General features: G+C 46.3%; 1 protein-coding gene across 5 annotated transcripts in view; it reads right to left on the bottom strand.

Annotated features, from left to right (window-relative positions):
- The window catches only part of LOC112554796 (histone demethylase UTY-like), an 82,902-nt gene that overhangs the window by 15,980 nt on the left and 42,403 nt on the right, over positions 1–24,519 (bottom strand). For 4 of the 5 annotated variants that reach the window (XM_025222837.1, XM_025222839.1, XM_025222838.1 and 1 more), the window contains 4 exons: positions 18,944–19,064; positions 14,058–14,112; positions 11,012–11,046; positions 9,369–9,462 (listed from right to left, as the gene is read on the bottom strand). In XM_025222837.1, the coding sequence (XP_025078622.1) occupies positions 9,369–9,462; positions 11,012–11,046; positions 14,058–14,112; positions 18,944–19,064 (305 nt within the window). Of the gene's footprint in view, positions 1–3,318; positions 3,813–9,368; positions 9,463–11,011; positions 11,047–14,057; positions 14,113–18,943; positions 19,065–24,519 lie in introns of those variants that run through there. The other variant, XM_025222841.1, reaches the window with a different exon arrangement.

Raw genomic sequence — 24,519 nt, 5'->3', positions numbered from 1 at the left:
TCTCTCCTACTGTAATGAGAGGTTTGATGATGCAGGCTCTGCCGGAGATTTTCAAAAACTTCTAAACAAAAAGCACCCTCTTCCCCAGGTGCGCATGCACACACACTTGCATGGAGATGCAGATAAGCTGTAGGAGGAAGCTGGTGTTGGTGCTGCTTGTAACAACACTCTGAAGGTTCTGATGGCACAGCACACGTAACAAAGTACCCTGGAAGAAAACATGACCTTTCTTCTTGTTGATCATGGCTGTACGCAGCAGTCCAGCCTCTGCTCACTGCCTACTTTTCAGCATGCTTTTCAGGTTCCAGAGATCATTCCTGTCAGAAAGATTTTCTGGTATTTTAAAAGAACAGGCCAGTGCCTCATGGTTTCTCTTCCAGCGTGACTACCTGAGGCCACAACTCTGTCAGTCTATGTGTAGTGGACAGAGCTACATGGCATTCACAGGGGTCTGTGTGCCCCTCTGACATGGATTGTTTTCAGTGTATGACAGCCCAAGGCAGTACACATGTGTATGCAGATGACAGTGCTCTGTGCACCGATGAAAGATGACAGTCTATTAGTGGCATTTAAGACTGCATCTGGCTTGTCAGCACCCTGGGTTGATTAATCTGGCAAGAACACTCCTAAAGGATGATCTTAACCATGTAAAGTGTGGCAACATCAAAGCTCTGAAGGTCCCAAGTCCCATCATATTGACAGAGTTGGAGTTTGCTAGATCTTATTATTATGTTCACAAAAAGCTGTAATGTCCCAAATATTTGCCCCAAACTGATATTCTATAATCTTCACACACAACTTATCAAACATTTGACATTTGGTTAAGAAATACCTTTTGTGGGAAAAAAATTCCTTATCCAAAGAGAATACTAACAGGGAAAACAAGTTCTGACCGCAGGGACAACATCAAGTAGCACACAGCTATTGGCCAACACTACTTCAGTTCTAAAAGATTCTTCAGAAATGAATCCAAGAAGATGAAATCCTGTGTATAAAGGACAATATTTGTCTAAATCCTTGATACAATTGATGTTACTGGCATCAGAATATGGAGAGCGTAGAGAATTGAAAGGAAATAAGATGAGCAAGACATTAGGTGACTTGGTGTTACTGAGCAGTGAAGCTAGCAGCTAAATAGTGCCGACCAGAGAGACACGTCCTTCAGTACAGTTCCCCCACCCCTGTCCTGCGGGTAAATGGCCAGACGACAAAGGCAGCCGGCATAGTTGATTCCCCCACCCCACCCCACACACACCATTCCCCAGTCTGCAGTGGTAGTTGCTGGAGGTGCGTGCGATGTCTCTGGCGACTGCAAGTGTGACGCAAGTGTTGATCTGGCACCGCACTGGAGCGGCGCACGCCGTTGTCGCTCCCCACATCGATTAGCACTTCATTCCGACACACAGCTTGCGTCACGCCCGCCGTTTGGGAAAGCAGGGGGAGGGGGTTGGGTATCAGGGTGGCTGCAGGTGCCCACGTGACGAACGTGCGCTGAAGCCGGCTCCGCATCTGACGCCTTTTCGCTGACGTCGCTTCTCTGGCTCTTGTCAATACAGTGGCCGCTGTCGTCTTCTCCAAGCATTATTTCCAGTCTGCTGACGTAAGCGCCCGACAGCACCGACTGCCAAGGGCGGAGATGGTACAGCAGTGGTGATGCCATCAGGATTTCTAGGTCATCTTTGTACTCAGCTACCCGCACGCGCTGAAATGCACACTAGACCCCCCATCCCGTCTCGGACAGCCACCATCGCTCAAACACAAGTTACAGCCTTCAAGGCCGGATTTGCCACACATCCTTTTCCTTATATAAACACTAAAATTATTTAATACTGTCTTCGCGTCTGATGGTGTATTTTAAAAATTCCATTCCCCTCCCCACATTTCCACTTTCTCCTCCAAATCTCCGAGTTGTCATCTGTGACCTCTGATCTCAGACAGAACTGATCCGCGTGCACACTGGTCTGTGGTGTAACATCTCGACAAAAACATTGCCGATCACGTCTACGTCTGACCTCACCCTAACCAGGTCACCTGACGTCATCGGGTGCCATGCGCACTTGTGCCGCAATCAGATCACCCGACGCCGACCCTTGGCCCAACTCACCCCTCCCCGCCCCGCCCTTTCTGCACTGGTGCTGGCTCTCTTGTAGTGTTTCTGCTGACTCCCCTACTCCTGTCCTCCAATATAAAAAGTCATCTCGTCCAAGGTGGCGACAGGTCAGTGGTCCACGGCCTGCCGCTTGCCAGTGACCCAGTGCCCTGGCGCTGTGGAGGGCCGGGCCACATGCAACTCGCCGCTCGACCTTCATGGCCGAGGTTGGCCCGATAACGTCGATGGAGTTTATCCCCGCGTGGAGCAACTGCTTCTGGCAGGTGGCCAGCAACTTGCTCTCGCCACCTAAACTTCTCGCCCACCCCCACCAAGTCTTTATGACAGTAGTCTACATCCTCCTCCCCTCACTCACTCCATCACTAACTGGGTAGTTCACCAGTTGACGCCGTCACTGACATAGCATCCCCTCCTACCCCAATCACTAGATCGGCATTCAGCGCTAGGTACGTAACCCCATCATCTTACCCCTCCCCGCAGATTGAGTACAAAGTGATGACAAGACGCGACAGGCTCCGTGACTAGATGTCTACAGACACAATGACTATAGATACGATGACAGATGACCACAAACGCAATGAGCACGGACATGACGACGCCTCCAGTCACTACCGCGGATGCAGGCCAACATCAACACAATGAACACGTGTGTGTGGAAGAGAGGGGGCGGGGAATGTGCCAGGCAGCGCCATATCACACCTTAGATGTTGATGTGAGAACTGATGTCAGCGGCGCCTGTGATAATAGGAGCACGACGCCTGTCAAAGGGCGGCCTTTCACACCCCCGCGTGCACCACCCGACATTGTGTTACTCGGGTGGAGCGCCTCTGACGTCTCTAACAAGGCTACACTGGGCACGAGGAACAGTGAATTAAGTGGGGAAACACCACAGCACACCCACTACACAACCCACCGGCGGCTGGCACAGTGACAGCCTTGACAGCCCAGACTCATTCACTGGCGCTAGTGAAGAACAAGTCTCTCTCTTTCACACACACAGAGGGAGAGAGGACAGAAATGAGTGGCTAAGTGGGGAAAGAACTGAAGGCGGAAGGCTGGTAATTCCCAGTGTTAGGAGAGGCCATCCTGTTGTGCGACATGTGATGGTGAACAGTGATTAGTCGACAAACACTTTGCCAAACGTGTATGATGCAACCCACCCGACAAGACGGAAGCAGAAATAAAACGAGGAAAGTGCTGGTAGTTACCTAGACTGGTATCGCAGTTGGTCCTCTCCCCCAGCGGTTTGACTTGGCGGCACCTGATTCCCAGCTTAATTCCATGTTCTAGAACGCGACACTCCAGCTGGGGGGTGGACATCCTCCCCAACTCCGTCGTCTTGAGGTGAGCAGTAGTCGGTGCACCTGTACGAACCTTATCTCACACGAGTTGTTGCTGTCACAGCAGCCCGTGAGTGTCCCCCTCCCCACTTACTCACGTAATGACGGTCTAGTTGTTCACAACAAGCCGACTAGTACCATTACTCATTTCCAGTCACTGGCGTCGTCACTACCAAGACGGACCTTGTCACGAGGTCGGGGGAGCGACATCAACAGCGAAACTCTTTTGTCTGCTGTCGGCGAGAGCTGAGAGGCGTTTGTCGAGAGTTTACTACGACCGAACGTTTATCTGCCGGTAACAAGTGGAGGAAAACATGCACGTATATAGATATATATGAAAGGCGTGACAAAAAAAAAGTCGTTAACGCTGTACGCTGTTGATATTCCCGCCCCTCTTCCTACGTCAGCGACGTGTGCGCATGTGCGGACCTCACACGCGGCACGCGATTGGCCGGCAGCCACGTGCGTGGGTCCTTGCTGCTGACGACGGCCCAGAATAGCAGCCACGAGGCCGGTGAGCCACACACACACAGCGCCTGGCAGCGTGAGAACCGACTTCACTCGCAGCCACACACACGTCTCTCAGCCTGGCGAGGCCCGAGGGGCGGCGAGTACGTAACATCGTTAAAAGTCGGTAGATGACTGCCAAACACTTCTCACAATCAAGGATTAAACTAGATCCTCGTTTCGGGGGGAAAAAAAAATCAGTTTATCTGGGATTGTCCGTCATACAACACAAGGTCGGAACCTTCAACCAACCCCCGACCCTCTCAAAACCGTCGGTCGTTTTCCCAACCGAATGTGAGTTGGAGTATTTGTGTTGATGATCGGGTGGGTTTACATGGTAAGTACGATCAGAAACCTCTCTACAGCAGTGTTGTGTGGCTGTGGAGGCCGCAGGTCCAGCTGGCGTCAATGGGGGGCACCACCGAGCTGCGGGTAGCGTTTTGGGGTCACCTGCACTCTGACAGCAGTGACGTGCGGCGCGTGCCAAGTGCCACAGGTTCAAGAACACGGAGGCGGAGCCCGCACGATGTTCCACGGCGCAGAAGAAGAAACATGCAGAATTTGAGTTCTATCGTGATTTCTGATCAAATTTCAGCATCAATTCTCCACACAAATGATAGTCTCTCTCTCTCACACATACAAATCTCTCCCCCTCTCACACATACAAACACAAAGACGATTTTAAAAAATATATCCGGTGCCTATACAGGTAGGCTAGTCAACTGGCAGGAGCTATGAAACATGACCACTGACCACAGCTATTTGGAGCCCAGATGGTGTGTGTGGTGGAGATGGAGTCGCGGGGGTCGGGGAATGCACCATGACACTGGCTCAGACCAGCGTGTGGGATGGCGGAGGTATGCGAGTGTGGGCTCGGGGATGCGGAGTAAAGCTCAGTACCGCAGGAGGTACACGAGAACTGCCTCTCTACACGTGGCGGTACAGGTAGTCGTTGGCGGTGTGCGTGTGGGGAGGGAGTAAGGTTTTGGACATCCAATTTCGGAACCTGCGATTGTACCTCTTGGTCTTACTTTCCACAACATTGACAGGAGTCAGGTAAGCCATTGCATAGTTGGAATCAATCACGAGCTGGCTTTGTGCCTCTGTACGGGGGTCCTGACGCCGAGGCAGTATCCACCAGCAGTTTGTTGGAGGGTGGACTTTTCAAACTTACCTTTGAGCGAGCTATCTGCCTTCAAAAGTACCACAAAAAAAAAAAAAAGAAAAAGAAAAAGAAAAAAAAAGCGACAAGGTAAGAAAGTGGGTCCAGCACGGCATAGCAGTGCTCCAAGGACTGTTTGTGAGACTGACAACAACCACACAATTCTGGGTCACATAAAGCGAGGCCAAGTCACCGGAACCATGGTTTGCCTACAAACATTCCTATTTGGGATCTGGACCAGTTTTTTTTTTTTTTTTGGGGGGGGGGTACTGACCGCTTTATTCACAGCCTCCGAGTACCTTTTGTATCTGGGGCCACTGTGCTGCAATTTGTGGCGACTGTTCTGGTCAGTTCGTTCATCCGCTGGCCGATCATGTAAATACAAACCCCAGCAGTGTGTGTGCGAGCGCGCACGTACGCGCAACATCTCAGTCGAGATTGTTTACAGTGCAGTCACACACCGGAACTCCTTTTACTAAAATGAAACATTTCATTCCCGGCACTGACTAAACCCTAACCAATCAAAACCCGATCACACAGTCAGACTAGCAGTGGGAAATTCCCTTAATGGGAGACCAGGCCGCACAACGCAATAATAACCACACCCACCCCTTACCTCCCCGCCAGCCCCACACACCAAGAACAACAAAGCGAACGGGACAGACACAGTATCCTAGTCTCCCAACCTCCCCTCATCCCCAACACACCTACACACACGAAGCAAAGGGTGGCATCACTACGAAGCAATGAGACAAGAGTCACGTGACGGTTCTGTGGACAACATCATGACAGATGCTCCTGAGGTAGAAACAACTTGAGAAAAGCCATGGAATGCGTGGAGAAAGTTTCGAACATGTGGAGTGAGGGTCAGAAACAAGGATCACAAAGAAGAGGGTGCTAAGAAATGGACATGGCAATACAGACATGAAAGTAAGCAGTAAAATCAGAGGCGACTGCCGCTGTCCGCGTCGTGCATCACGAGCGGCATACGAGCAGGTTCCATGCCCACAACATGGCCTAGCTCAGCATATCGCACGGCATTGATGTCAATGTGTTTGTTCATGTGATGCACATGACGAAAGGAGCATGGCACCAGAGGTAGATCAACCCCCGTTGTTGTTGTATCTTCGGCGTGCAAAAAGTCTGCGAGAAGTAACAAATGTAGGCCGCAGCATGTGTCGCAAGCCGTACAGCAGCAAGCTGCAGGGGGGGTGAGTGGGTGAGCTGCTGGGGTGAAAGGGTGAACTGCAATACAACTCCATACACGACGGCTGATTCCCCAGTGACAGCGTCACGCTCGAATAATCACCGCTTGTTGCTGGCAGCCACAAGGACCCAAATATGAGCTGAACATCATACAATCTTCTATTATTGCACAACTATTGAGCGGCAAAGCTGACCTAACCCACGAGCGATGTAAACACCCAGCTTTCGTCATTCCCTGTCCGTCTTTGACATGTACCTATGTCAAGACTCGGCCTAGGTCATGACATACCACTTCAGATTTCGGTTGTGACAGCGCACTTGCTTTAGGTCAAGGTAAACTACCCCCACCCCTCCGTCAGAACATCAGATCACGTGTAGGTAGAGGTACATCAAAACCTGATTAAGGCCGTCACAGACCAAGCCAGATGTCGGTAACATCAAGCTGAAATCCGATTAAAGACCTCGCGGAGCTAACCTGAGGTCAAAAGACGCCTGGGTCGCAATGCACTTACCTAGCGACCTCGATACCGTTAGGTCACATAACACGACAGCCAGATCGTGGCTAAACACTACTGCATCACACTAGGTAGCCCAGTTCAAGGTTTTGTGGGATGGAGATACTGATGGAGGAGGGGGGGGGGAATTGGTGTTTTACGCCGTGCCAGCAACTAAGGCTATATTACGGCAAGCAGCCAGCCCTGTAAACAGATGCCACGTGCAGAGAAAGACCGACGAGAAATGAACTCTGGGCACCCAACCTTCACTGTATTGGTGACAGGCGCTAACAGCGCTAACCGTTGCGCCACCGGACCGCTCCTACTGATGGAGGAGACGGCCACGAAAAGGAAGGATGAATAGCGTAAAAAAAGGCAACTGAAATTTTTGAACTATTTTTATTGCTCGTGTTTCCTTTTATCTTATGTCCTTCAAAGTGAAAGCGTGGATAATAATAATAAACATTTTCAGTTCGTTCCAACTGGCGAATGACATAGAGTACATCATCTGGGTTGTAATGTTCTTACTTTTAGAACCACGCAAACGGGCGTCAGTTGGCACCTGTGGCACAGGGCCCTTTCATCATCTCTAAAAACAGTTTTTCGCTCCAGGTTTCTACTGTCCCCCCAAAGTCCAACAAAATCTGGCAATGTGCAGCATCGCGTGCATACTTTGTTTCGTATGCCTTGGTTCAGCCACAAACTGCCTGCCTGTCTGTCCACTTCTGTCGGGCAGCACAGTTAAAACTTCTGAATATAACTCTGTAACGAAACATGCTTGTCTTTTAACGATCAAAGAACAATAAAGGAATTTAATGACAAGTTTAAAGATCAGCAGCAATTCCATGTCTGTTGGTTGCTAAGCATGCCACGGTGAAGGACATGGTGGATTACGTTCGCGAACATTCAATATGGTGTACATCCTCGCTGGCAGTCATGACAGATAGGTACTCATCCCCGCTAGGCGACAACTATTTGGTAAATGACAGAATATACCTTGCGTACATTACGCCAGGGATTTTTCCCATTCAATATAAAAAATTGTCTAAATTCGCCAATATGGAATTGGCATCCTATCAATTTTTGAGTGAGCGCCTGGCAAGGCTCTCTGTACTCCCAAACTTCTTGAAGCGCCAGTCTGTCGCAGCATAACAGTTTTCTCTGACCGACATGACCAGTGTGATGACACATGCAAGACGCCTGTCAAAAACATTATTTCACATCACTCTGAAAATGTCACTCTAGGGCTGTGGACACGCAGTTATACATCTTCAACATGTCACCCACAGAGATGGCGTGTGCACCGAACGGCACCAGGCAGTGGGGTACGAAAGAATGTCCAAAACAATGAATGGTGGGTCAAATGTCATAATTTAAGAACATGGTCACGACTGTAACGTGACAGCTAATAAGATGGTGACAAATAAGGGCGCAAGAGAGATTAATGAGAGATGGCACGTTGCCAAAAGTATAAAAGTTGGGACGAAAAAACAAACTGGCGCAAGGTAGCAGAGCGAACATTGGTAAGACGAAGCGCCCTCGGTGGGTAGCAGCCGCCAGGCAGTGACAGGAGGAGGAAGGCCACTGCCCAGCAGGTGCTGCTACAGTTTTTCACAGCCACGGTCTCCTAGCAATGTAACATGTCGCAATATCCACCAGAGGGAACTCAACATGGTCAGACACACAAAGAACTTTAACATAAGCATCTCTGAGAATTTTATTGACATTATATGCATACGAGTGAGATTTTGTAATTATTTTTTTTTAAGTCAAAGTGTCGACAGGCAGGGATGTGGGATAGTGTGCATAAGCGGGCACCGACGTGCACGAGTGGAATAAACTGGTCAAGACTTCTGCTTATTTCAGAATTGGCAGGGATTTACTCTGGCTGCTTACAAAGAACCAATCATCAATAAAATCGCTTTTTCGCTACCGCTTGATGATTGAGTCTCCAGTCACTTCCATCTTTAAAGACTAGTCCGCAGACTTTATAAAAAATTTAAGAAGACTCGCTTGAATGTGTGCAAAGATAAAAGCAACGTTGAACACAGCAGTGGATGTGAACAAGAAGACATAATATGGAGGAACTGTAAGATCAGACTGTTAGCAGACAAAACCCAACAACATAACATACTGGAGAGACTGTAAGATCAGACTGTAAGCAGACTTAACCCAGTAGCACAAGGAAGTTTTGTTTGCAGTGAATTCCAACAAATATGCTGCCAAGAAAAAAAAATATAAAATTCTAGAAAATCTGGCAGTGGCAATCAATGCTCTTGGCAAGCAGGGAAGGGAGTTAAAAAAAAAGTGGTCCAATCTGAAAGCTAGTGTCACCAACATACTGTAAAACTATCACCAATATACAAGACATACTGTACGTCACCAATTTTGAAAAATATGGAATTTCCCACATTTCTTACAACTGATCGCAATCTCTCCCCACCCTCTCCACTTCCGTCACGCACACAACTGCACAGCGCGTGCAGAGGTCACGGGGAAGTTCATTGCCATGAGGACTGAGGTGGAGCGGACACAATCTCCATACTCACCTAGTTGACGCAAGGCCACGGCCTTCAGCGCAGCTGGCAGGTTGTCTCGCACAAGAAACTTCTCGTAGGCTTCCTTAGCGACCTTAATCTTGCCCTGCACACACACACACGCATGTTAAGAAATAAACTCCCATCAATGATGAGCATTTAACCATAAGCCCTCCAACCCAGTTACTGATGTGTGAGATGGGACAGCACTAAAACAACAGTCATACATGTTTCATAGTCACCGGTCGTTTCGACCATTTACCGATTCCAACAGGTCGATCTGGCCACGACCTACAGTCCACTGACCTCAGTAGAGATTCAACCGCCAAATACAGAAGTTCCATGTAATGCAACACTCGGCGCTCGTTGTACGTAAACAAAAACGGAGAGATACAATTTGGTCACGTGACTTGAGTAGGTCAGTTGCCATTGCTATCAAATATAAACTAGACGCTGCTAGGAGTAATATGATGCATGAATACTAGTGTACGAGCGAGGAAAAAATACATTCCTTTCTTGGTTTTAATTTACGAAGCAGAGCAATAGGCATAGTAAAACCGTCCGGTTCATGGCTCCGCGTTTTTGAAATAAATGTGTAAAGAATTAAAAGATGTTACAGGGTTCCCAGGGATCAGGGATGGTGCCAAAAAAGGACCTTAAAAGTACCTTTCATGCATTCGTAAGGACCTAAGTGACAGTCATCAATGCTTAAGTTTTTCTCTTGTGTGGTCGGAAAGATGTATTATTTATGAATCTGTGGTCTTCTCTATGTTCTCAAATATATGTATTTCTAGTAATAAATAATCAAAGAGTTAATTTTGATGCCTGTCTGCCATATTTAGATTAGATAACTTAAAAAGTGTCCTTAGCGTGCTGATAACACACCGTTAATGTTCCAAGTTTTCTAGAAATCTAAGTAATAATAATTGCAAAACATGAAAGCCATTCTTTGGTGTAATACAAAAGTCAGTTCATGTCTCTCTCTCTCGCACACACACTCTAACGGGAAGAGAGAGAGAAATAGAGCTATGCACAGTAGTACTAGCTGATCAAAGTTCAAGAAAGAGTAAGTTTCTAAAGGCCTTTTGAAAAAAGAGTGTTTTTTGCGAATACGGAAGGGCAACTAGTGTTGTACAGATGTGTAGACCAAACATGCGGCGAAAAATCGTCGGTATTTTGCGCCAAAGTCGACTCCGGAAATAAATTTGTGGTAATATTTTATCGATAAAAGGACTTAAAAGGGTCACAGAGAAAATGTAAGGACCTGTGTGAGAATTTGAAAGGACCGCATGGCAAATAAAAGGACTTAAAAGGCCTTTCGGCGAAAATTCAATATAAAAGGACTTAAAAGGACCTTGCAAGGACCTGGGAACCCTGTGTTAGAACAGAATGGAACCGCTTTCTCGTTCTCCCTCTCACTCAGCAAGATCGACGTGCATCATGAGAAAAGAGATGATATAAAAATTCACTTATTTCATGGCATAGATATGATAATCAGATCGACTATCCACAATCCCCTCCTTTTTCACATTATCACCATGTCAGATTTTCTCTCTCTCGTCTGAAAGTTCAATCATGCGACAATATGTAAAAATCACATTTGTCATCTGAACACACTGACAAACAGGCCAAGAAAACAAAAGTAAGCTACACACCTGCACCTCAAAAAGATGAGCGATGTTGAGATGAGCTGAAACAAACGAAAGAAAACTTAAAATAGTAGACACAGCAACATCTCCACTAAAGGATAAAGTGCACTCTACCCCTTTCTATATTATGGTTAAAAATAACTAGGATGAAGCAACGCAGACTTCCATGGGCAGCCTGTAAAATATTAATCCAATGGAAGTAAAATCAGCAATCTGAAATTAGGCGGATGTTTTCGTTAGGTACGGTTTTAGAATACCTGGTTAAATCAAGAAGTAATCAGCACTTTTATTAAATGAGTAATTATAAATTTCACTGGCGAGAATGCTTTTTAATTGTCAATTAAGTCGGTGCCACATAGGGAGATTCATTTCAACTGAGATGTTAAAAGATTCTTCAGAAATGCACTAGTGGACTTTGCTTGAGAATCTTTGCCATGTTGTCAAATTTCAACAATTTGTAAGACTTGTTTTAAGTTCCCACAACAATGATGAGAAGGAATTTCATGTTATATTATGTTGTCTATGTTTCATAAATCTACAAAAAAAAAGGTTCATTCCAAATATGTATTACAGTAGACCTTTCTGTAGAACATTAGAACTTGAACTACAGACACTAATGTCAGCAGGCAATAAGATAGCATGGAGGTTTATATATCTAGCAGCAAAGCTACTATTCACACTAAACATATTCTTTCTCCTGCAATGTTTTTACACAATTTGTTGTAATATGTTGTATATCAATCCTTTCGAATGGGGCCAAAGACCTCATAACATTACATATTCTCTCTTGTTTCTCTCTTCTCTCAACATATTCTCTCTTGTTTCTGGAGTCGCAGGACACTTAATCTCCTAATATGGTAAAGCTACAATTCTTCCTTAAACCTCAGAAATACTTTTGTAGTTGTGGGAAGAAATAGTAATCACACCATCATCATCGTCACCGACAATTTTCTTGCAAGATCAACACGCTGCCGACAACAGGCTGAACATCGTTACCACCCCCACCCCATTGCGTAATTCTCTCTCGTGTCTGTGACAGAGAGAGAGCGCGAGAGAGCGCGAGAGAGCGTGCGTACGTGCAGCAAGCGCAGGATCGAAGACACAAAGGCAGGTGAAGCGAGGCATTTGTTATTTCCTCCTTTTTATATGCACCACCCCTCTTCTCCTAACGCCCCCCCCCATTTCCCCCTCATTATCTCCATAGATAGAGGTTAGATTATGACCTAATTGTCCGGGTTAAAGTGACCTGGGGACACCAGTAACTCCGTGCACCTGATGTTGTTGAAACCCCACCCCCCACTCACCCTCAGATCTGCCCCACCTGCTGTCCCCACACCCGCGGTCTTTGTGTCGGGTGGCACTCTCTGCCCGCCCCGTTTCACCCACTTCACTTCACTTCCCCTCCCCGCCCCCACCCCCTGTTTGTGGTCCGGTGAACAAAAGGAGCGGGGTGGCCCTGTTTCCAGCGCGGCTAGTTCTTTCGGCAAGTCATGCGCAGCGTGTCGGCCCAACGGGCAAAAGGACTGAGGATGGATGGGTGGACGAGAAGCAAGCACCGCTAGACCCATCTGACGTCAGCGCTCCCGTGGCTGTGTCACGCGCACGCAGACGCATCGCGATTCCGTCATGGAGTTCGGGGTTAGTGGAGGAAAGCGGGGGTTGGGGAGCGAGACAGGTTCAACCGTCGAAGAGCAGTTGTCTGGCACACAATGAGAGGCTGCAAGCGGGCTTTTCATTGTGTGGTGAAGCTTGTGGAGACCGATAATCATACACGCCGCCTCATCTTGTGCAGACGTCGCATCTCCGAGGCCCCCATGATTATCTCGAGGCGGAATAATGCCGAAGGGGTTGGACTTTCCGCGCTGACAAAGGGACGGCTGCTTGTTTCCCCTGACACGCCTTGCCAGCAGTGCCACCTAGTGGTGTGGTGGCGAAGGCAATAACAACCCTCACTGCCCGTCGTGACGATCGACAAAAAAGGGTGGGGCCCAGGAATGGGGAAGAAAAGGGGAAAGCTGAGGACGCCATCTGGACAATGGCGTCTTCTAAGACGCTGACCTATGACCCGTACCGGCCAGCGCCGAGATGCATGTAACAAAGCCAATCACTGCAGAAGGAGAAAAACGAAGCAATGAAGTTGAATTTGGCTATGCCAACCACTGGAGTCGCATGTAACAAAGAATCGGATGTAACTTGTCCCTGGCACTGTAGTCTGATGGGTGGCACAATACTGATCAGTGGCTGCTAATAAGTTTCATAAGCTAGGTCTGGACTAGTGTGGATACATCTGATGGCGGATAAACCGTCTGGAACTGGGAGACAGCTCAACTACATCCTGTGCTAATAATGTGCTGGACCATCTAGGCCTGGCACTAAGGATGGATTAGCTAAATTTTAGTTTAGTTTAGTCCTTGTTACTCTTCGAGGAGCATGGGGCCACAAGAACACCTCGCCAGCGGACAAGGTTTTGGGCCCATGTGATTCACATGTCCTTTGCCTCGCTTTCTACTGGTTTTTTCCCAAGTCTGCTTTGGTCTCCCAACTCTCCTCTTTCCCTGAGGGTTCCAGTCAAGTGCCTGCCTGGCATGCGCAGGGTGTGTCCTATCCAGCCCCATGTGCTCTTTTTGATGTCTTGGTTAGTGGCATTCTGGTTGGTTCTTTTTCACAGGCTGCTGTGCCAAATGCAGCACAGGGGTATGTTACAAAGTGTTGTATCATGATCTTCAAACTACTCCTGCTTTCCCTGCCCTCATCAAGACAAGATGAACACTGCTGTCCCAATGACTGTCTTATACTTTATACATCAGCTTGCACGAGCTTTTGGTAATATTTATCTTTATTTTGTGTATAAAACAGGCTCAGAAATCCAAATCTTACATCTCTTTATCATGCATGCAAATATGCACACACCCCCTTCACACACAGAGCTACAGGCAGACAAGAAAAGATGAAATAAAAGCTTTCCCCCCCACAAACAAGATTGTGACACATAAAGGAAGACAATTACACATGACAATATAAGACACACTGTTAAGGGTTAAGTAAATCTTACTTTCGTCTGGGCTCAGTGAACAGTCACTGCTGTCTGCAAGACACAACTTGAAATGCTGCAAAAAAAACAAAACCCAAACCACATATACACACCACACATTTTTCTGTCATGAAGCATTACAAGCTTCACTGACGACAAACCAGACTTGTGAAATTATTTACATGATAAAAGTAAAGATCTCCTTAACCCACATCCTCATAGGACACTTAACACAGTAGCTTAAAAAGAAAATAAACTATAAAAATAAATATCAAAGTAAATTTGTTTTCTAACAAAAGAAAACATGAAAAATCTTAGAGGTGGGCACAAAAGCACTTGGTGCTGGGGGAGGTGGTGGTGGTGTCCTTTCACCATACTTGTCTATGAATATATTTTCTAGCATCAGCTTCCACCACAGGGTTCTCATCCCTGTTATCAAGTATCTAGTATGGTATTCAAATCAAGTGGACAATTTTTGATCCTATAAGCCTACACAACAGGCTGAAAGGTAGCACTTTTACCTCTTCTGCATATACATTTATTTTCTTCACACCTTTGGTAGAGGAAAAAAAGAAATAAATCAACCAAGGCCTGAAGTGTTATAACCCATGTCCTTATGGCAGCGGTTCTCAACCCGTGGGGCGCGCCCCCCCTGGGGAGGGGGGGCGACGTGCTTACAAGGGGGGTCATTTTTTAAAAGTTTCTCATACCGGTATTGGTGAAATTAGCTTACATCGCTGGCTAAGGGGCGCGCGCGGACGTACCTTTGTTCGTCAGGGGGACGTCACAAGTAAAAGGTTGAGAACCGCTGCCTTATGGCTTGAGCAGCACATTACAGGGTTACTGACTTGAAAAGATGGCAGACCTCAGAGACAGCTGTACCATATAAAGTATATAACACAGAGTGATGTCCCTTCGCCCAACTGGTTGAAGGGGACCACCTCTCTGTTGCTTGTCTCGTCTGTGGATCTACCTCAAGTTCTGGTTTCTCATACTCATCTATGATGTTTATTCTCCTCTGTTATGGGATGTTCTTCAGTACTTGTGCTGCGTCATTTCTTACAACAGACATTTTCCACAAACGGCTTCTGTCTCTTGTTCTTCCATTTTTGGATTTTTGATTGTACTGGATTTTGTACCTTCTTTACTGTTACTTATAGTTGTTCTAGCTTTGTGGACCAAGGTAGACCAGTGTGGACCATTTTATTTTCCATTTATTATTTACAAACCACAAACATTGCTGCATGTTGTGTAGATTAGATTCTGGGTCTATGTGCGTCAGGATGTCATCTGGTAATGAGATGTGTTTGTCATCCTTCATCTTGCTCCCTGCCTGTCACTACTGTCACCTTCGATTCTTTAGTGCCAGGACTCTCAACTGTGTTGCCTTAAAACTGATGGGAACTCTAGGCCTTTTAGAGTCAGCAGGGGCCCGGGCCAGACTTGCTAGTCAAGTTCAAAGATTCAAGAGTGACAAGAAGCTAAAGAGACAAAAACTGTCAGACAAATTAGTAACAAAGCATTGCGCTTGTTCCGAATCTCAGCTGATTGTCCATCAGCACGTCAGCCTTAGGACATCACCTCCCCATCACTGGAAGAAAACATGGGGAAGGTCACTCAACATCAGTGAGTCATCATCATCATTGTCATCATCAGAAATGGTCATCGTGCATCTTGTGTATACAGCTAGTGGTCACATACATCTTGTGTATACAGCTAGTGGTCACATACATCTTGTGTATACAGCTAGCGGTCACATACATCTTATGTATACAGCTAGCTGTCATATATATCTTGTATACAGCTAGCTGTCATATATATCTTGTGTATACAGCTAGCGGTCACACATATCTTGTGTATACAGCTAGTGGTCACACATATCTTGTGTATACAGCTAGTGGTCACACATATCTTGTGTATACAGCTAGCGGTCACATACATCTTGTGTATACAGCTAGCGGTCACATACATCTTATGTATACAGCTAGCTGTCATATATATCTTGTATACAGCTAGCGGTCACATACATCTTGTGTATACAGCTAGCGGTCACATATATCTTGTGTATACAGCTAGCGGTCACATACATCTTGCGTATACAGCTAGTGGTCACATATATCTTGTGTATACAGCTAGTGGTCACATACATCTTGTGTATACAGCTAGTGGTCACATACATCTTGTGTATACAGCTAGCGGTCACATACATCTTATGTATACAGCTAGCTGTCATATATATCTTGTATACAGCTAGCGGTCACATACATCTTGTGTATACAGCTAGTGGTCACATATATCTTGTGTATACAGCTAGTGGTCACATACATCTTGTGTATACAGCTAGCGGTCACATACATCTTGCGTATACAGCTAGCGGTCACATATATCTATAAATAGCTGTCACATATCTTGTGTATACAGCTAGTGGTCATATATATCTTGTGTATACAGCTAGCGGTCACATACATCTTGTGTATACAACTAGCGGTCACACATATCTTGTGTATACAGCTAGCAGTCACACATATCTTGTGTATACAGCTAGCAGTCACACATATCTTGTGTATACAGCTAGCTGTCATATATATCTTGTATACAGCTAGTGGTCATATATATCTTGTGTATACAGCTAGTGGTCATATATATCTTGTGTATACAGCTAGCGGTCACACATATCTTGTGTATACAGCTAGCGGTCACATATATCTTGTGTATACAGCTAGCGGTCACATACATCTTGTGTATACAGCTAGCGGTCACATACATCTTGTGTATACAGCTAGCAGTCACATACATCTTGTGTATACAGCTAGCGGTCACATACATCTTGTGTATACAGCTAGCGGTCACACATATCTTGTGTATACAGCTAGCGGTCACATACATCTTGTGTATACAGCTAGCGGTCATATATATCTTGTGTATACAGCTAGCGGTCAAATACATCTTGTGTATACAGCTAGCGGTCATATATATCTTGTGTATACAGCTAGCGGTCAAATACATCTTGTGTATACAGCTAGTGGTCACATATATCTTGTGTATACAGCTAGCGGTCATATATATCTTGTGTATACAGCTAGCGGTCATATATATCTTGTGTATACAGCTAGCGGTCACATACATCTTGTGTATACAGCTAGCGGTCACACATATCTTGTGTATACAGCTAGCGGTCACACATATCTTGTGTATACAGCTAGCGGTCACATACATCTTGTGTATACAGCTAGCAGTCACATACATCTTGTGTATACAGCTAGCGGTCACATACATCTTGTGTATACAGCTAGCGGTCACACATATCTTGTGTATACAGCTAGCGGTCACATACATCTTGTGTATACAGCTAGCAGTCACATACATCTTGTGTATACAGCTAGCGGTCACATACATCTTGTGTATACAGCTAGCGGTCACATACATCTTGTGTATACAGCTAGTGGTCACATACATCTTGTGTATACAGCTAGCGGTCACATACATCTTGTGTATACAGCTAGTGGTCACACATATCTTGTGTATACAGCTAGCGGTCACATACATCTTGTGTATACAGCTAGCGGTCATATATATCTTGTGTATACAGCTAGTGGTCACACATATCTTGTGTATACAGCTAGCGGTCACATACATCTTGTGTATACAGCTAGCGGTCACATACATCTTGTGTATACAGCTAGCGGTCACATACATCTTGTGTATACAGCTAGTGGTCACACATATCTTGTGTATACAGCTAGCGGTCACATACATCTTGTGTATACAGCTAGCGGTCACACATATCTTGTGTATACAGCTAGCGGTCACACATATCTTGTGTATACAGCTAGTGGTCACACATATCTTGTGTATACAGCTAGCGGTCACATACATCTTGTGTATACAGCTAGCGGTCATATATATCTATAAATAGCTGTCACATATCTTGTGTATACAGCTAGTGGTCATATATATCTTGTGTATACAGCTAGCGGTCACACATATCTTGTGTATACAGCTAGCGGTCACATACATCTTGTGTATACAGCTAGCGGTCACACATATCTTGTGTATACAGCTAGCGGTCACATACATCTTGTGTATACAGCTAGCGGTCACATACATCTTGTGTATACAGCTAGCGGTCACACACATCTTGTGTATACAGCTAGCGGTCATATATATCTTGTGGGGTGTGCTGCATGCTCTGGAATACTTGTATAACAAAGGTGTCATACACAGGAGTGTGAAGGTTAGCCATGTTTTAATATCAGCTAGGGGACAGGATGGTCTCACACAACTCTCTCTCCACAGTCGTAGGAGGCCAGCACTAGTGAACAGTCTATGAGTACCCAAACATTCTGGGTCACCTCCAATATTTCTGTCTGGAAATACTTGAACAGAATCTGGCTATTTCCCAGTGATCGTAAAACTAACCTGATCATCTTACTGCTAGAATCTGACTATATTTCAGTGATTGTTTTTGAGACCAGCATCCATTATTATTATCATGCTTGTGTGTGTGTTTTTTTAGTAAAGGTTTTGAACCCACCTTTAATGGCTTTAAATGATGCTATAATAATAGTAATAAAAAATACAACAAATGACAGCCTCACAGACTTTACAGCACCATAACCTGTAGCTCATGAAGTCAATGAAAAGATGGTGGCCTAGTCTGTAGACCAAAAAGACAGCAGTATAGCTGATACATCATGATGATAGTGGAGGCAGCATAAAGACAATGCAAAGGTGGTAATCTGTTGACCACAAAGACAGCAGCGTAACCTTATGGCCATGCAGACAGACAGCAAATAGAGTCTGTAGCATAAGCCAAAGATTCTGAAGACATAAGACACTGGATGCTGACTGATGCATACGGCAATGTAACATCGTGGCTGTCAGCAGAGAGAGAGAGGCCCTGTTACCTTGAGACTGGCATCAAAATTCTTCAGGATCTTAAACATCAATCCCAGGCGGGCATGCACCTCATTGGAGCACTGGAACAGACGGTCTTGGTACAGCAACTGCTGGAAGAGTTGGATGGACCTGCCACAGTCAGAGAGAACAAGCGATATGATTGATGCACAAATACTTATCAATGGTTGCTGACTATAAATCATGGAACCTTCACCCATCCCAAGCTTTTATCTTCACAGAAATTTTACCACTATTTTACCAGTAAAACTTAAGTCAGCAGTTTACTGGCTCTTTACCAAGTAAAAGTTCATTTATTCAAGAAGAAATATTCAATTAACAGCTTACTATTATACATGATTACTGATTTGAAAAGACAATTTATTAACATGAGGCATGTATTACAATACAACTTTACTGATTCCCAGGGATAATTCAAGATAGTGGTCATACTTGCAATAATAATTACAGTATATACACATGAGGAATGTGGCTTATAAATAACTATTATCAACTTGTTTATGAGCAATCTAACCCAAATACCATTTCTTTAGAACTGATCAACAAAACATTTCCTTCTACAAATGAGCAAGGTGATTGAAACCCACAACAGGTAATGACAATAATGACCATTAACAAAAGGAATACGGGTGGGGTAAAATGCTTCTAATAACACTCAGCGACATGTAAATGATGGCTGCATGACCTTACTTCAGGTGGATTTTTGAGGAAGGACTTTTGAGGGGGGGGGGAATTGGTGTTTAACGCCGTGTCAGCAGCTAAGGCTATATTACGGCAAGCAGCCAGCCCTGTAAACAGATGCCACGTGCAGAGAAAGATCAGCGTGCCCGAGACGAGAAATGAACTCAGGGCAGCCAACCTTCACTGTATTGGTGACAGGCGCTAACAGCGCTAACCGTTGCGCCACCGGACCGCTCGACTTTTGAGGCGACAGAATGACCAGCAACATGTGTCTATTTTTAAGTGAGTTATCTTGGGGCCAGCTTTATTTGAGGGCGATGCCCATCTCCACTTCCTCACTGCCTTACTTTCCCCAACCTTATGTAGTGAGATACCCATTCCTGACAGCTGTGTTGACTCCAGCACTCTAACACCTTCCTCAGGCACAATTAGCTACAGGCACTGAAACTTGGGCAATTCAACGAATTCAAACTGGTTCCAAAATTTTCTCTTCCTAAAAAAAATTTCATATATTTACTTCTGATTAACCTTTAAACATTTTTTGGCACCACACAAACCCTCAAATAAAGATCAACAATGTTGTGTCTGAAATTTTAATTTTTAGTCTTGGATACCAGTTACTGTGCAAGTCTTTTGGAGCGGGGAAGAGCAGTGGTGGGTGCTCAAAGCTTAACACTTTAACACCGGGCACGGGAAAGCACAAGACATAAGCTTGCCGGGGCACTGGCACCGGAAGATGGGCACACCTTTCATTAGGCCCTGCCCTACCCTACCCAGTTGTTCTTACGGGTAACTAGAGAAAGGAGGAGGAGAGAAACAGAATATTTTTGCGCACTACAGGTTGATGGATGAAACAACTTTCCCTCCCATCCTTGTTCCCAATAATGAGTGTAATGTAGCGAAGCTCTTAACACGTTCAGGCTACTTCCATTAAGGATGGTCAGCTTTTAAACCAACCAAGCACTCCTGCATTTTCATTCATCTTTCTACCGACATATTGTTACAGCACAATAAAAAATAAAGCAACAACAAAAAAAAAAAAAAAAAAAAAAACTGATGAACCTAAGCTACGTTGTCCTTCGTTACCCTTGCTAACTACCCCGCCCACTCCCACCACCAATCGGTGTTTATTTTCGTTACTGTTGTTAGTTGGCTAACTAGATAGCAAAAGAGTCCACACCTTTCCACAGCCATTGGGGAGGGAAGAAAAAGCTTGGTTGCAGTTTGAATGGTTTGGTGCAACGTTAGACAAACTTTTTGTTGCTGGACGTCACATCCAGACCAAGGTGAGGGGATGGGAGGAAAGGGAAGGAAATAAAAAGCCAGATCCCCCCCTTCCTTCCTGATCAACTGGCCGTCATAAGGCCAGCTAAACCTTATGTGGGGAGGAGCATGAATAAGGTAAGGCTGGACAGCCAAATATGAAGTGCATTTTATATAAAAGCCCATGTTTATCTTTCATGCTAGTGGGTTTTTTAAAGTTTATTGTTTTTCTGAGATTCATTTGACCTGCAAGTGGAACACCGCCTCTGTCTACGAGTGGAATACTGGAATAGTGAGTGGAATAACGCTTTTCTGCCCACATGTCAACTCCGTTAGCCATAAGCTGGTAGAGAATATAGATGGTTTGCGGTCAGGAATGCTGAAGCTCAGTGGTCAACCCACTAGACTGACTAAAGAAACGGCATCACACCAGTGAAACAGAACAGTGCCAACATGCCAAGGTCAAAGATCAGACGGGGGGGGGGGGGGGGGGGGGGGGAGAGAGAGAGGAGAATTGGTGTTTTACGCCGTGCCAGCAACTAAGGCTATATTACGGCAAGCAGCCAGCCCTGTGAAGAGATGCCACGTGCAGAGAAAGAACAGCATGCCCCAGACGAGAAATGAACTCTGGGCAGCCAACCTTCACTGTATTGGTGACAGGTGCTAACCGTTGCGCCACTGGACCGCTTCTCAAAGATCAGATGGGGACAGTTGTTGAGACCAGAGAGCTGGAACCATGAGCACGCTGAGAAATGGGGAGGTCAGAGGTCAGGCAGTGATGACACACTGCAAAAGGTGATGCAGTGCAGGTCGAAGCCTCTCCCAACACTCCCAGCATGGGGGCGCTGCGAGAGGATGGGGGTGTCAAGGGGATGAAGTCTTCACGACGCGCTAGAAAGTCATCTTATTATTTCGTCTGGTGCCCACTCTTTCTTCACCTTGCCTCTAGGTCAGCTCGGACACCATAATGGTGGGGTACAAACATCTGGGTGACAAATACCAGGCACTACACTGCAAAAGGTGATGCGGTGCAGTCCTCTACCATCCCTCACGCCCAGCATGAACGAGGATGAAGTCTTCTAGGCGGGCTGGAAGGTCATCTTATTAATTAGTCTGGTGCCCACTCTTTCTTCACCTTGCCTGTAGCTCAGTTCGGACACCACAGGGGCGGGTACAAGCATCTGGGTGGCAAATACCAGGCAGTGCACCATAAACTACTTCACTGCGTCACTCAGCACTACATGGCTGTTGACCAGCACAGTGCCTGGTGTTCCAGGACAGTACAGCAAGCCTACACACTCTGCTGCAGGGATGGGGCTAAGAGTCAAAGGCGATGGAGGGAGGGGATGTTGACTGTAAGATGTGCTTGACATTCTAAAGATGACGAACACCTGAAAAAAAAAAAGCCTACAGCATGCGGTCCTCCACATCATCACAACCGCTCAGAGGAACTCGGCCAGGTGTCGATCAAGCGAGTGGGAGTGGGTGGAGGTGATGGTGGGTGCGATAAGACAAACAGGTAGCGACGATCATCTACCCTGGCGTATCTAACTTTAGCCTGTCATGCAGATTATCCTCCCAATCGTTACCCCTCCCTCCTCATACAGCTGGAGTGATCGTTGTTTACAGCTGTTGTGCATGTAAGCAACATGTTTCTCTCATCACGTGGACTGAAGCCCTGACGACTTTCGCTGTCTCGCGTGAGTAGGTACTGATGAGACACGCAGGCCGCGGGTGACTGAAATATCTCCTTGCAGAAGGTAAAGATAAGGCTACCGTATGTAGTGGATTGCATCTGTTAATGGTATTCCTGACGACACATTAGCACCGACAGCTGGTATTCCCCACCTCCCTCCCCTCCCGCTCTCTATGAGGATTGTTATAAAGACAGCGATCTGATGTTATGTCACCACACCGCTAGTGTCTCTCGTTTCCACTCTTTCCAGCACACCAGCGGGTCCGACCATTGCGCGCTCTTTCACTAATAATAATTTTTTAAAAAAATGATTCGCCTGTACCAGTCTGCCTAAGATAATATGTATTTAATCAAAACACACAGTCACTAACACAATGGCTCTTCTTTCACAATCGCGAAATCCACTAAATTTACTTTAAAAGTTCACTGTCTTGGCAATGACACTTTGACTAACACAACCACACACACACAAAAATGTACTCGACCTCTTGCACACTAGTGAGGCACAGTCTAGACCAGTGGTTCTTAACCTTGTTTGAGGCACCGAACCCACAAGTTTCATCTGCACATTTACCGAACCCTTCTTTAGTGTCATCACGAATTGCGGGTGTGTCTTCACCTCCCTTGCGGAGGCTCCGCCGAACTCCCGAGACCGACTCACCGAACCCCTAGGGTTCGATGGAACCCCGGTTAAGAACCACTGGTCTAAGCAATAGCTCTCTCCTCCTAAAACAAGCGCCCACCTCTCTCTGAATCCCTTGCTCTTCTCTTTAAGTGCACTGTTCTCGGCAGAGACTTCTCGCTTCCAACTCCAAAAACACTATCTCTCCCCCAACAATTAAGCATCCAAGTTCACCTCCTCTTACCATTTTCTTCCCTCCCCCCCAATCTCTCATCGCCGACCCCTCTCTCCCTCTCCAGTCACACCTCTCTTTCTTTTCTTATATTTTAAAAACACATAAAAGGCACGCATTCAGGAAACACCCTTTCATCATTCACACCCTTTCATCCTCGCACGTGCTCAGTACCGGTACCCTGACTAGGTCCCTGACACTCTCATGAAGATTCCCGACCATTTCCTTTGTATCTGCTCTTTGCACATTCTCGTTCTGGCAGCGTCACGCTAAGACGATACACAGCCGCTGTGTTCTAACGGCTGTAGACGTGTGAACTGTCCTTGCATGCGGCACAAGCAACATGTACAGGCCAGCAAAGTTCAGCGAGCAGTGGGTTTCGAACCATCAGCACTGTAACAAGGTTTACGATCACAGTCAACGCCACTTGGTTTGTGTGTGTGCGCGCGAGTGTAAGGTAGGAGTATTACAACGGCGAGGGGAGTACAGGGGGGGGGGAGTGGACTACGTGCCGGACAGCACGCACTGCGGTTGCTGATCGATAAAGGGCCGCAAATCACTGTCACCAGCGGCTGATGCTTTTGTGCTCCACTCCTCCCCCTTCCACTCTTCCGCATCAGCTCCCTCCCTTACTTGAGCCTCCTGTCTCGCCGCTGAAAAACCTGCAAGATGGCGGTCAAGTCGTCTGCCGAGTCGACCCCCGTCCCCCCAAAAACCCACCCCTCCCCGACATGTAAGACGGCTTTATAGTGGGGAACCCCACCATCTCTCCCATCCTGCCACTCCGGTGCCCTTGACGACAGCCTAGATATGTAACCTGCAGTCGCAACCTCGTGGCTTCGGGTAATTCAAACTGGTTCCTCCGCTCCATGGAGTGTGGAGGACGTACACCACCACACTGGCGTGTATGTCTAGGAGTGCGACACACCTCGGACATGATGTGCAAACATTTCTCGGTCCACTGGCTGGACACTCATGTGAGCATACTAGGCGAAGTCTCATGTCTTCTCGCAGGTTTCGCACATGAATTTGTGTGTGTGAGAGAAAGAGAGGCTCCACTGACCACAACACG

The sequence above is a fragment of the Pomacea canaliculata genome, linkage group LG14 (assembly GCF_003073045.1).
Source record: "Pomacea canaliculata isolate SZHN2017 linkage group LG14, ASM307304v1, whole genome shotgun sequence".
In the NCBI taxonomy this organism is placed as follows: domain Eukaryota; kingdom Metazoa; phylum Mollusca; class Gastropoda; order Architaenioglossa; family Ampullariidae; genus Pomacea; species Pomacea canaliculata.
The sequence above is the reverse complement of the archived record's forward strand: the minus strand, read 5'-3'. Positions and strand labels throughout refer to the sequence as shown.